Source organism: Schistocerca gregaria, chromosome X (genome assembly GCF_023897955.1).
Source record: "Schistocerca gregaria isolate iqSchGreg1 chromosome X, iqSchGreg1.2, whole genome shotgun sequence".
NCBI classification, from domain to species: Eukaryota; Metazoa; Arthropoda; class Insecta; order Orthoptera; family Acrididae; genus Schistocerca; species Schistocerca gregaria.
Window position 1 is genome coordinate 589,833,431 of NC_064931.1, and position 13,290 is coordinate 589,846,720.

Genomic DNA, 13,290 nt, shown 5'->3' on the forward strand with positions numbered 1-13,290 from the left:
CAGAGCCATTTGAACCATTTGGTGTGCAAGTTACTTACGGTGTTTCTACCTCTTTTTCACAAATTCTCCAAACCATTGCGTCTTCCTTCTTTGATAGCAAAGGTTCATATCAAAAGATTTCGTTTCACGTATACACCCGGCAGATTTTGCTTTTCTGCACTTTTTATTACGCTGCATTTGTGTTACACATCACCTAACCTTTGTACGAAAAAGTGCAGAAAGACAAAAACTACCAAGTTTATATGTGAAGTAAAGTCTTTCGACATCAGTCTCTGCTAGTAAAGAGGGAAGAAACAGTGGTTTAGAGAAAATGTGAACAATAGTCATAAATACCAACTATATAAATAAAATGCTGTGTTTAATCTAAAACAACTTAAAATGTACAAGAGTATGTATCCGATTTGCAGAATAACCACAGAAGATGCTTTACAAATAAAAACGAAACGCGTCTGGTGTAAATTTCTCTTTAATTAAATTGCAGTAAACTTATGACGGAGAAACCAACAATGACTGATACAACGTCTTATATTCGTTTGTTACGTTCGAAATAACGAATTTTTTGTGTTTAAGTAATTACGACAAAAGCACACTAGTGGTATTGAGGACGTGACGTGATATGTTTACTTGTTGCAGGCACGTGCTCGAGCACCGCCAACAATGGGTACGAGTGCAGCTGCGTGGAAGGCTACTACGGGGAAGACTGCGAGTCATACAACCCGTGCGTGACCTCCAGCGCGCTTTGTCTCCACGGAGGAACCTGTCGCAGGTGGGGCTGTTTTCCGTTTGTTCGCGCAGCCTGCTGTAAATGTCATTCTGCGTCCATTCGCATCAAACGCTGTGTGCGAAAGCGGCGTCAGCCGCCCATATTAAATAGGATTTGCTGCCGCTTCCGCCACGGCAGATGCACAACTTTTTGATGTGCTTTCCCTTTTCCTTTTCAGAAAATACTCAGAAATTTTTAATCTTGAATCAGGCAAGGGAGAAATGTTAGAGTTCACTGCCCCGCGGCCATTTTGTTCCTGAGCCAGAGAGAGGATGTAATGAGCAAGCGAGGAAATAATGGGTACAGTGGGTCTGAGTTCCAACCGTGAATTATCTGGCCACCGTCGGTGTGGTGGCAAAGACTGGCTTCGTTATTCTTCAGTTTACGTGAAGATAGACAATTCGCTATACGAGTAGAAGGAACGTGAGGTTTAGTATTTTAGTAAAAGAAAATTGTAACACCCTGTAAATATAGGATTAGTGAGTCAGTCATATCATACAAACACAAAAGAGTATCAGGTCATTGTTTCATCTGGTTAGAACATGTGAAACAATTTGGTTAATTGGTACTACCTTAATAAATTGCAGTTTACCTACGAAAAAAATTTATTCCGCAACCAGAGTAAACCATAACTCGGATATTACTTTAGTTGTGAGGTCCGTATAAGGACTCGCTGATAAGAAATTACGTATATTTACAAACAAAGAACTTTGTTTAATAACAAGATTAATCACATTCTTCTGGACATTGAACGTTAGGAAATGTAAAGAACACGCTTAAGTCATAAACACATAAAAGGCTCAGTGCCTAAAAAATTATGATTTATTTGAGAAATGATAGATTGTCATGGAAATGTTTAAAAGTTGGTACTGACTGTGTCACAAAATCCTGTTTTCTAAATATGAAGAGCCAGGTTTAAATGTCTCTCTTTTTTTAAGACGGTGCACTTTCCTACAACCCACTTCCTGTGGGGCTCCTAAAGACAGAAATAAATGAATGGGCATTGGTAACGTTACGGCACATCTCAGGATACGGATTCAGACAAGCATTTCTACCTTACAAAAGCTGCAGAGTGTTTCTTGATGAACAGAATATACTCCAGGAAGTAGCTGTATACAAAATTTCGAGTTCAGTAAGTGTGTGGCTTCACCTGTTTGAACGTTATGTCTAAAAGAAACTTCACGAAAGTAATCAAGAGCACACGAAATTTCTTGAGGTAACCCCGTGAAACACGAATAATGAAGGACTATTTAAATGGAAACTTAAAAGACTACACCCCCATCTTCAACACAATTATTTTAGCATCCTTCGCAATGCTACCCGTAGATTTTTGTTTTATTGTGATTTTATTAGGATAGAGCATTTTATGATGAGAGTGATTAATTGTCTGTAATGTTCACTTATCCTAGTCGTCTATTCCTGTAAACTAAAATGTAATGAAGTACCCTCCGGGGATCTTAATGGCCAATGAACATAACCACTGCGATTGACCCTTGTGTCAAGGAACATTATACTCAGATGATACATAACTGGTGGGACACTCAGCAATTGCGTCATGCTAAAAGAATTTTCTTACATTTGTAGCCAAAGCCACGCTTTTCAGTAATACAAGTAATTCACTTAGCCCCAAGTCTCAACATGTGACTCCAGTAAGGCGACAGGTCCAGTTACACAAGAATCAACCGCAACGCTCCACGGATGTCCACCGAAGTGAAATTGAAATTTCGTCACCCCAATGGAAGGTCCAATGTAAATTACGAATGCTGAAGATGCGTGAAGGTAACTGAATACGTCAACAGTATGAATAGTTGATGCAATATTCAGCATTAGTTTGTTTGCGGATCCCAAGAAAAATAGGAATACGATCTACTGTCCAGAACCATAGCTGAAAATACAAGAAGATTTTACTGAATAAAGTGCACGGAGGTAAGGAAATCGTCATCAGTGCAGTTTATAAGCACACCCCTTCGAACTGTGGAATCGACCAATAGGTTTCGCGAGAGGAGGAACCGCCAGTGTGAACTGAGGCACTGAGGATCGTGTTGTCAATAGAGAAGCAGTGAAAGTAGAATGAATCGATCAGGAGATGTCAGTGATTTCGAAGGTGGACAGTTCATTGCATGACAACCGAGCAACAAATCCCTCAAGAACATTTCAACTATTCCAAAGCTCCCCAGATCGACTGTTGATGATCTGATTATGAAATTGTAACGCGAATAAACAACCACAGTCAAACAAAGACCAGGCGGGGCGGACAGACCTCATATACACTATACACTTGACACCATAAAAATTGGCCGGCGGAAATCCCAACCCATTTCAGAGTGTGGTACAGCACTGCACGCGAATCAAATGCAAAATGCCACATTTTGCTGTTTTCCATGGTAGTATGCAGACAAGGACCAGGAAATAATACTTAATAAATTATAGGTCCAAAGAATGGTTCAAATGGCTCTGAGCACTATGGGACTTAACATCTATGGTCATCAGTCGCCTAGAACTTAGAACTACTTAAACCTAACTAACCTAAGGACATCAGACAACACCCAGCCATGACGAGGCAGAGAAAATCCCTGACCCCGCCGGGAATCGAACCCGGGAACCCGGGCGTGGGAAGCGAGAACGCTACCGCACGACCACGAGTTGCGGACAATAAATTATAGGAAACTGATTTTGTCAGTATTCCAGATCTGTTTCCTGCAAATACCAGGGGCGTTTTTTTCTCGGCCACTTTCGATACAAAAATGCCGAATTTATTTTGGGATATCGTGAAATATCCCCGCTTCAGCCCCTATAGTTTCATGAAGTTGCAATAGCTACTGGCACAATACATAGCCTTCAAAATGGCGTCTGTAACGGAGGTGTATTCCAAGCAGAGAACTCTCACTGAGTTTCTTTTGGCGGAAAACGAGAGCATCGCAGATATTTATAAACACTTGTAGAGGCCTGCCAATGAACAAAAGCACGGTGAGCCTTTGGTCGAAGCCTCTGTCATCATCGCAATAAGTTCGCGCAAACCTGCCCGATCTCCGGCGCGCCGGCTGGCCGCACACAGCTGTGACTTCCGCAATGTTGGAACGTGCGGACACTCTCATTCGAGGTGATCGACGGATCACAATCAAACACCCCGCTGCTAAAGCAGACGCCTCCGTTGGTAGTGTTGACACACTCATCCACCAGTTGGTGTACTCAAAAGTGTGTGCCTGCTTGGTTCCTCGCCACCTAAGAGAGGGCCATAATGAGCAACGAAGGGCCATCTGTCCGGAATTGCTTACGCGTTACGAAACTGATCGAGGCAATTTTTGCTAACATCGTCACAGGCGATGAAATCTAGGTTCATCACTTCGACCTGAAAAAAATGGTAATCATAGTGTTTCAGCACACCACTTCTTCTCCGAAGAAAAGATTCAAAGCCGTACCCTCAGCCAGCACAGTTATAGCGACGGTCTTCTGTTTCATGTCCTCCCTCATGGTGCAACTATCACATCTGAAGTGTATTGCGTTCCCCTCAGGAAACCTCTCTTTGGTCTAATGAAGGAAGCACTCTGCAGAACGCACCACGTAGATGATAGGGGGGGGGGGGGGGGGTTATTGATGCAGCAAAACATTGGCTCCAACGTCGACTAGTGGAATGGTACCGTGCGGGCATAAAGGCCCTCCCATTAAGATGCCGTAAGTCCGTCGCATTGAACGGAGGTTTTGTGGAAAGATAGGCTTTTGTATCCAAAAGAGTGGGGGATAATATGGTGTATTGGAATCCTGAATAAAACCAACCTGTTTTCAGAGAATGAGGGTCGCTTTACTTATTGAACGCCTCCCGTAGAATATCCAAGTATTCTCTATAGATATAGTCCACGTAAAGTATCTCGTTTCAGTTTTTATATTTTTCCTCCGTAAGAGATGCATTCTTCTGTTTAAAAATTTGTTGTCTATTAAGCCCTTCATTGTAGTCCGTGTAGCACGTGCTGCTAACTCCTCACAAAAGATGAAATGGAATTTTGGCTATAAATCAGAGAGAGTCAGTTCTGAGGGTGAATGATCTCCTTGGAGTCGAATACTGAAATTTGTCATCTCTTGTTGACGCAATACGTTAGAACTGTTCACACAGTTTCATTTATATTACAAGGCAGTCGACTGGCACTCTACAAGCACACCATTCGTTCTATAATAACCAATGTCAATACACGAGCAAGGTCAGATACCTGCACCACATTGCCTTCAGATCGAGTCACATTATTTATGCGCCATGCCTCATCGTCAACAGACTATTCGCCATAGCGTAATTGCTCTTATCGATGAAATAATTTGTTGCCATCGGAGGTCAGGGCATGATGTGGCGTTCGTGACCGCACTGCGCGACGGTGGATAAGAATCCAGACAATCCAGTAGGCGTGTGAGAACTGGTCTTCGCCGGGTTACAGTACTTGTCCAAGATAAGGAAGATGTCAACGTGTTACGGGAAAATATTTTTAAACGCGTTGCAGTTGGAACACACTACTGTGTTTCCCGGATCGGTGAATACTGATATACTGTTAGTGTAGTGTTTCTATTGGATAGTGTCTGTATATTCAATACATATGTCCTTCAGGTATGAAATTGTCACCTTTCAGCTATTATACTCGTACTGATCATACATTCAGCCTAAACTGCTAACCTCAAACACCTGCATGAGCCTTGTCGCAGTGGCCATTTGTCTGTGGCAGTTCGGACTGAATGTCTTCCCGTGGACTAGTAATGCATCACAGGGTAGATGGTGGGCTTGGCATTGCCCTATTTACTTATATTATGAGTAATATTATGGTCCTATCAGCATGTCAAGTGTGTCCTGAGGGAGGACTGGCCTACTCAGACTCTCTACCTGAACCCAGTGGGTCATCTTTGGTGTGAGATAGAATGTCGACTTAGCTCCAGGCCCCGGCGTCCAGTATCACTTTCTCCTCTGATTTCGACTCTTGAGGAAGAATGGGCTGTTATTCCTCCAAATTCAGGGGTTAAGATAGCTCACTGAAAGTGTTTCCCGTTTAATTTTAGCCGCCACGTAGGAGATGGGTGGATGTACCCAACACATATTAATGTCCGTTAATAAGTGTCCACAAACTTTTTATCAGATAGTATATGAAACTTGGCGATGGGGAAGTTTAAACTGAAAATGTTGACATGTTTTTATGTGTATGGCTCTTGATAGTTATTGGCCTTAAAATAGACATAGTGAGACGTCCTAACACTAATAAGTCACGCAGCTAATTTGGGAATTAGAGTTATTTCCAAGTATCTCCTTCAGTTATGTATTAATCGCACCATGCGATTTAGATAAGATGTTTCCACCTTTTAATAAGTCCATAGTTTTTGGCAATGTACTTACGTGAAGCGATTGATAGGTTTCAGCCTTCTATCACTTTAACGAAGCGTTTCCACCATGTGACTTTTATGGACGCCACCTTTTGTAAACAATATGAGTTGCTAAGAGTTGTTACACCTTCTTCAGCCCGTGTCTAGAACTTTGGAGGTATGAAGATGTTTTGACTATGAGCAATCTCAGTTGCAACACAGCATCTAATGGAGAGACGTTTTGTGGCTACTATGTCATCTCATTTTTCCATCCTATTAGTATTTCGTAATGTTAAAATTTTTGTATTATTTTCTGAATTGCATGGCCTAATTAGAGACAGCTGAATTCCAAATTCATTGACGGTGGTAAAAAGGGGCTCTAAAGTTCCGTCAATGACGAGTCCCTTAGAGCGGAAGGACTAAGGAAAACCGTTTCGTCTCTATTTCAGCACCCTTTGTTTCTTAATTCACATCAGAGCTGCGTCATGGCTCTGCACGCACAAACAAAGCTCCTGTATCATACACGGCTAAAAGTTTAAAACAATTTCGCATTTCAGTAGCAGTAAAAGTCGCAAAATAAAATCACTCACCTAAATCTCACTGTTACACTCGAGACTTCACTAGTGAACTATTATGCAAGGCCGAACGCCAACCTCCTGTAGGTATCTTTCGATAATTTAACTGACTTAACTGTGGTCTTTTAGTGCAACGTTGTAATTATTACACAAGAAAATACACTTTTTCCATATGGTCCAAAACTTCGTATTTTATACAACCTATTCATCTTAGAAACACACATCAGAACAAACGCATATTTAGTTACGACCATGGATCTTCAGATTTGACCAAAGTAGCAGTCTTCGGACGATCTAGAGACACATTAGACTGCGACTTCTAGACTCGCCCTAAACGGATTAGGCTAAACTATTTATCAGAAGTGACCATTAGTGTATCTGACTGAGTATGAATGCACACAAAGGATTTGTGCAATAGGCGATACTTCGCCTATTCAGGCCCAGCATTGCTGCAGAGGGCTTAAAAGCTTTCGCATCAAACCTCAATAAATATTCCAAACAGATAAGAATACTAAGACATTAACGATAATCTGTAGTGGCATTTGCAAAAATGTGCCAGAATTGGAAGCACTGTTAAATATTTGTGGTCACACATAACAAATGGCATTTCAAAATTATTCCATCTTTAAAGTGAATAAAAATAGCACATTGGATGTATTTTTAACTTACGCGTAAAACTTCCAAGTTTTTATTTTCAAACGAAATACGTTTTGAAGTGATGTTTAAGATCAAAGTTTTAATTTACCGTTCACAAATATTCAACGTAACCTCCAGCCAGCTGGCTACAAACCTCCACACGATGATCACACTCGTCCCATACTTTCCCGTGTTGGTCTGCGGCTACTGCAGTAACTGATGTTGCTACACATCGTCGCAATTCATCCAAAACTGTTGGTAGGAGAGCCACACAGGCAGAGTCTTCCGCAACACACTACGCAAAAATGGAAGAAAGATCACACACCGTGACCCACCTGTCCTTGGAGACCAGTGGCGCAGTGCGAGCCGTACGGCCAACACATCGTTGATGCAGCTCATTGTTAATAAATACTCTTCCATACCGGTGCCAGTGATATGGTTGTCCGTCCTACTAAAAAATGAAGTCTTGGGCATGTTCTCACAATTGTGGAAAAAGTCTGACATCCATGATATCCAGGTATGTGGCTCTTCTAACCGTCTTTTCCGAAAAGAAAACAACGGGCACGTCTATGGCGTACGACAGCGGGGTCCCTCGTAGTCATACGTTGTGGTGATTCGCTTGGAACGCAGTTTCACCACTAAAACCTAAGTGAGAAAGGAAACAGTTTTCTTCTATCTCGACGCCTAAAATGAGTTGACAAAACTATAGAAACCATTATGAATGGCTCGTAGCATCCAAATCCTGGATAGTTTGGATCACAAACGGCAGCCGGCCGCGGTGGTCTAGCGGTTCTAGGCGCTCAGTCCGGAACCGCGCGACCTCTACAGTCGCAGGTTCGAATCCTGCCTCGGGCATGGATGTGTGTGATGTCCTTAGGTTAGTTAGGTTTAAGTAGTTCTAAGTTCTAGGGGACTGATGATCACAGATGTTAAGTCCCATAGTACTCAGAGCCATTTGAACCACAAACGGCACTGCAAAACACGCCCGACAGACACATTAGGAATGGTTAACTTCGGCTGGACGACATGTAGACTTCTGTGGACTACGTGCAAAAGTCGGTTGATTGCTCTCCACCCTTTATACGCGCGAAATGAACGTTGGCATCAGAAGAATCCTTCTGAGGTCAACTTAAAATGCCAGTTCTCTAAATTTTCTCAACAGTGTGCCAGGAAAAGAACGTCCCTACAGGGATACCTGTTTTACTTCACGAACAATCTCCGTAATACTCGCGTGTTGATCAAATTTGTTGGTAAAAAATCCAGCAACACGCCTCTGAATTTCTTCGATGTCTTCCTTTAATACGACCGCGTAGGGATCGAAAACACTTAAGCAGTGCTAAAGAAAACGATTGTTTTATACACTCCTTAACAAATGACCTACACCTCCTAAACTTCTCCCAATAAACTGGAGTCGATCATTCGCTTCTCTGGTACAATTGCTATGTGCTCGTCCCATTTCATACAGATTTGCAGCGTTACGCCCAGATACACTCTAAACCAAAAAAATGAGGCAACATGAAGGAATTATCCGAATGGGGCGCAAATAGGTGCATGTGATGTATATGTACAGACAAACAAGTGATTACAATTTCAAAAAATATTGATAACTTATTGAAGAGAAAGAGCTTCACAAATTGAGGAAATCAACAACGTGTTGATCTACTTCTGGTCCTTATGCAAGCAGGTATTCGACTAGCTACTGATTGATAGGTTTGTTGAATGTCCTCGTGTGGGATATCGTGTCAAATTCTGTCAAATTGACGCGTAAGATCGTCAAAATCCCGAGATGGTGGGATGGCCCTGTCCATAATGCTCCAAAAGTTCTGAATTGGGGAATGATCCGGCGACCTTGTTGGGCAAGCTAGGGTTTGGAAAGCCCGTCGTGTGGGGGTGGGCATTATCTTGCTGAAATTAAGGCCCAGGATGACTTGCCACGAAGGGCAACAAAACAGTGCGTAGAATATCTCGACGTACCGCTGTGCTGTAAGGGTGCCGCAGGTGACAACCAAATGGGTTCTGCTGTAGAACGAAATGGCACCCAAGAACATCAGTCCTAGATGTCGGACCGTATGGAAGGAGACGGTCAGGTTGGTATCCCACCGCTGTCCAGGGCGTCTCCAGACACGTCTTCGCTGGTCACCAGGGCTCAAGATCAAGCGGGACTCGCCACAAAAGAAAACTCTACTCCTGTCAATGAGATTTCAGGTCAAATACGTGTCCGCAGGCGCCCCACACGGCGCTGTAATACCAACCTGTCTGTCGCTCGCCATGCGGTTCAACAGCCAGTAGTGGTGGCCAGGGTTACCATCTCCTTTCACAGCAGGACCCCTTAGGTTGTAATGTGCGGCATCTTTTCAGCCAGCGGTGCGTCCAGGATAATTTACGCTCCGTTTTGTCGCCCTCCATGGCAAGGCATCCTGGGCTTACATTTCAGCCATATAATGCCCACCCGCCCACGGAGCGAGTTTCTGTTGCTTGTCTTCGTGCTTGTCAAACCTCACCTTGCCCAGGAACATCACCAGATCTCGCTCCAGCTGAGGATGTTTGGAGCATTTTGGGCAGGGGCCTCCAACCAGCTAGGGATTTTAACGATCTAACGCACCCATTGGACTGAATTTGGTACGATATCCCTCAGGAGGACATCTGACAACTCTGTCAATCAATGCCAAGCCGAATAACTGCTTGCATAACGACCAGAAGTGTACCAGCGTGTTGTTGACTTTCCCAATATTTGAAGCTCTATCTCTTGAACAAAGCATTATTTTTTCAGAGATTGTAATCGTTTGTTTGTACATGAACATCACTTATACCGACTGATGTCCCCTTCTCATTCGGATGATTCCTAACAGAAATTTTTGTTTCATAGGCGACGTGACTGTGGCAAGCAGCACACCACTAATACTGTATTAGATTGTCACAGGATAGTTTTCCTTATTCATGTCTATTAATTTAACCTTTTTTGATGGTTAGAGCAAGCTGTCATTCATCGCACCATCTAGAAATTTTCTCTAAGTGATCTTCTATCCTCCTGCAGTCACTCAGCGACCTCCCCGTATACCACGGCATCATCAGCAAACAACCGCAGATTGTTGCTCTCCCTGTTCATCAGTTCCTTTACGCGTATAGAGGATAAGAGCGGCAATTTCACATTTCCCTGGCGCACTGCTGATGATACCTTTCTATCTGATAAACACTTGCAGCCGAGGGCAATGTGCTAGGTACTCTTACTTAAGAACTCATAGAATCACTCACATATCTGGTAATCTATTTCATATGCTCGTACCTTCGTTAACAGTCTGCGGTGGTCCACTGTGTCAAACGCATTCCGGAAATCTAGGAATGTAAAATCTGTCTGCTGCCCTTCATCCAAGGTTCACTACCAACCACAGTAACTGCTGTGTCGTCCGAACGAGACACAGCCAGGGCAAAAGCACCAAAGGCGCAAAGATGCGAGCTGATGCTAGTGCCATAGAGACTCGCCACTTGCAAGAGTTCCACCAGCGCCACTGGCGGCGCTGAGGATGAAGATGTCGATTCCGCCTCGTCCAATTGCCGTCGATTACAATCCGCCAATGACCGGACGACAACGGACAAAAGCCTACTCGGAAGATCGAAGAGCAGCTCTCGCCCACTTGGTTATATATCATCATCCAGGGCTGACTTACACGGGGAACGTCGTCTAATCAACTCTTAGAAGAAAACAGACAGTTGCTGTAAATTCCATTTGCTGTGTACTGTGAAGTTTACCTACGATTATTCGCACTTAGCCATTGAGGGCCTTTTTTGTGTTATATTACATGCAGTGCTGCAGACATCACTATTCGATAAGTCACAAAGATAAGTAAACCCTTTTAACTCATTGTGTGACTTTGTTACTAATTTGTTGGAGTGTTGCAGAACCTTCGTTCATCGATCCTGTTATCTGACCGTGAGGCATAGCTGTATAATAGTGGCAGAAAGAAATTGTCTTAAAGGTGTATTGCACCACAAGCCGTTTCACGAACTCATAAACTCTTCCTACCTAAACAACAGTGACAACTCGCCCTCCTCAGCAGTAGCGACGAGGTCTTTACAAAACTGGTGACAAGGATTCACCACATTAACAATTCGTGAGGAAGTTATGCTCTTGTGAAATAGTTTAAACATTTTTGAAACGCCCTGTAATAGCATCGAGAATTGTCTAAAATTATAAATTAATAGCAGAGAAATCTGCGCCGCGAATGTGTTTGGAGATAAGACGTAATGCATGAGATTGATGGGGAAGGGGTATTTTTAGCAATAGATAATGATCTTAAATCATCTCACGTCCAAACTGAGTCTGGATGGAAAATGGTTTAGGCACAAATAACAATCACGAATGGAATGGAGGTTGTACTTGGGCTCTGGTACATATACACTCCTGGAAATTGAAATAAGAACACCGTGAATTCATTGTCCCAGGAAGGGGAAACTTTATTGACACATTCCTGGGGTCAGATACATCACATGATCACACTGACAGATCCACAGGCACATAGACACAGGCAACAGAGCATGCACCATGTCGGCACTAGTACAGTGTATATCCACCTTTCGCAGCAATGCAGGCTGCTATTCTCCCATGGAGACTATCGTAGAGATGCTGGATGTAGTCCTGTGGAACGGCTTGCCATGCCATTTCCACCTGGCGCCTCAGTTGGACCAGCGTTCGTGCTGGACGTGCAGACCGCGTGAGACGACGCTTCATCCAGTCCCAAACATGCTCAATGGGGGACAGATCCGGAGATCTTGCTGGCCAGGGTAGTTGACTTACACCTTCTAGAGCACGTTGGGTGGCACGGGATACATGCGGACGTGCATTGTCCTGTTGGAACAGCAAGTTCCCTTGCCGGTCTAGGAATGGCAGAACGATGGGTTCGATGACGGTTTGGATGTACCGTGCACTATTAAGTGTCCCCTCGACGATCACCAGAGGTGTACGGCCAGTGTAGGAGATCGCTCCCCACACCATGATGCCGGGTGTTGGCCCTCGGTCGTATGCAGTCCTGATTGTGACGCTCACCTGCACGGCGCCAAACACGCATACGACCATCATTGGCACCAAGGCAGAAGCGACTCTCATCGCTGAAGACGACACGTCTCCATTCGTCCCTCCATTCACGCCTGTCGCGACACTACTGGAGGCGGGCTGCACGATACTGGGGCGTGAGCGGAAGACGGCCTAACGGTGTGCGGGACCGTAGCCCAGCTTCATGGCGACGGTTGCGAATGGTCCTCGCCGATACCCCAGGAGCAACAGTGTCCCTAATTTGCTGGGAAGTGGCGGTGCGGTCCCCTACGGCACTGCGTAGGATCCTACGGTCTTGGCGTGCATCCGTGCGTCGCTGCGGTCCGGTCCCAGGTCGACGGGCACGTGCACCTTCCGCCGACCACTGGCGACAACATCGATGTACTGTGGAGACCTCACGCCTCACGTGTTGAGCAATTCGGCGGTACGTCCACCTGGCCTCCCGCATGCCCACTATACGCCCTCGCTCAACGTCCGTCAACTGCACATACGGTTCACGTCCACGCTGTCGCGGCATGCTACCAGTGTTAAAGACTGCGATGGAGCTCCGTATGCCACGGCAAACTGGCTGACACTGACGGCGGCGGTGCACAAATGCTGCGCAGCTAGCGCCATTCGACGGCCAACACCGCGGTTCCTGGTGTGTCCGCTGTGCCGTGCGTGTGATCATTGCTTGTACAGCCCTCTCGCAGTGTCCGGAGCAAGTATGGTGGGTCTGACACACCGGTGTCAATGTGTTCTTTTTTCCATTTCCAGGAGTGTATATCCAAATCATACCATAATAGCTGCAAAGGATTACAAGCATCTTTCAAAATGGTTCAAATGGCTCTGAGCACTATGGGACTTAACATATGTGGTCATCAGTCCCCTAGAACTTAGAACTACTTAAACCTAACTATTCTAAGGACATCACACACATCCATGCCCGAGGCAGGATTCGA

The 13,290-nt window shown here is 44.5% G+C and overlaps 1 protein-coding gene across 2 annotated transcripts in view; it reads left to right on the forward strand.

Annotated features, from left to right (window-relative positions):
* LOC126299061 (uncharacterized) overlaps window positions 1–13,290 on the forward strand; it is a 1,316,522-nt gene that overhangs the window by 962,862 nt on the left and 340,370 nt on the right. For both annotated transcript variants that reach the window (XM_049990731.1, XM_049990732.1), the window contains one exon: window positions 634–766. In XM_049990731.1, coding sequence (XP_049846688.1) covers window positions 634–766 — 133 coding nt within the window. The remainder of the gene's footprint in view (window positions 1–633; window positions 767–13,290) is intronic.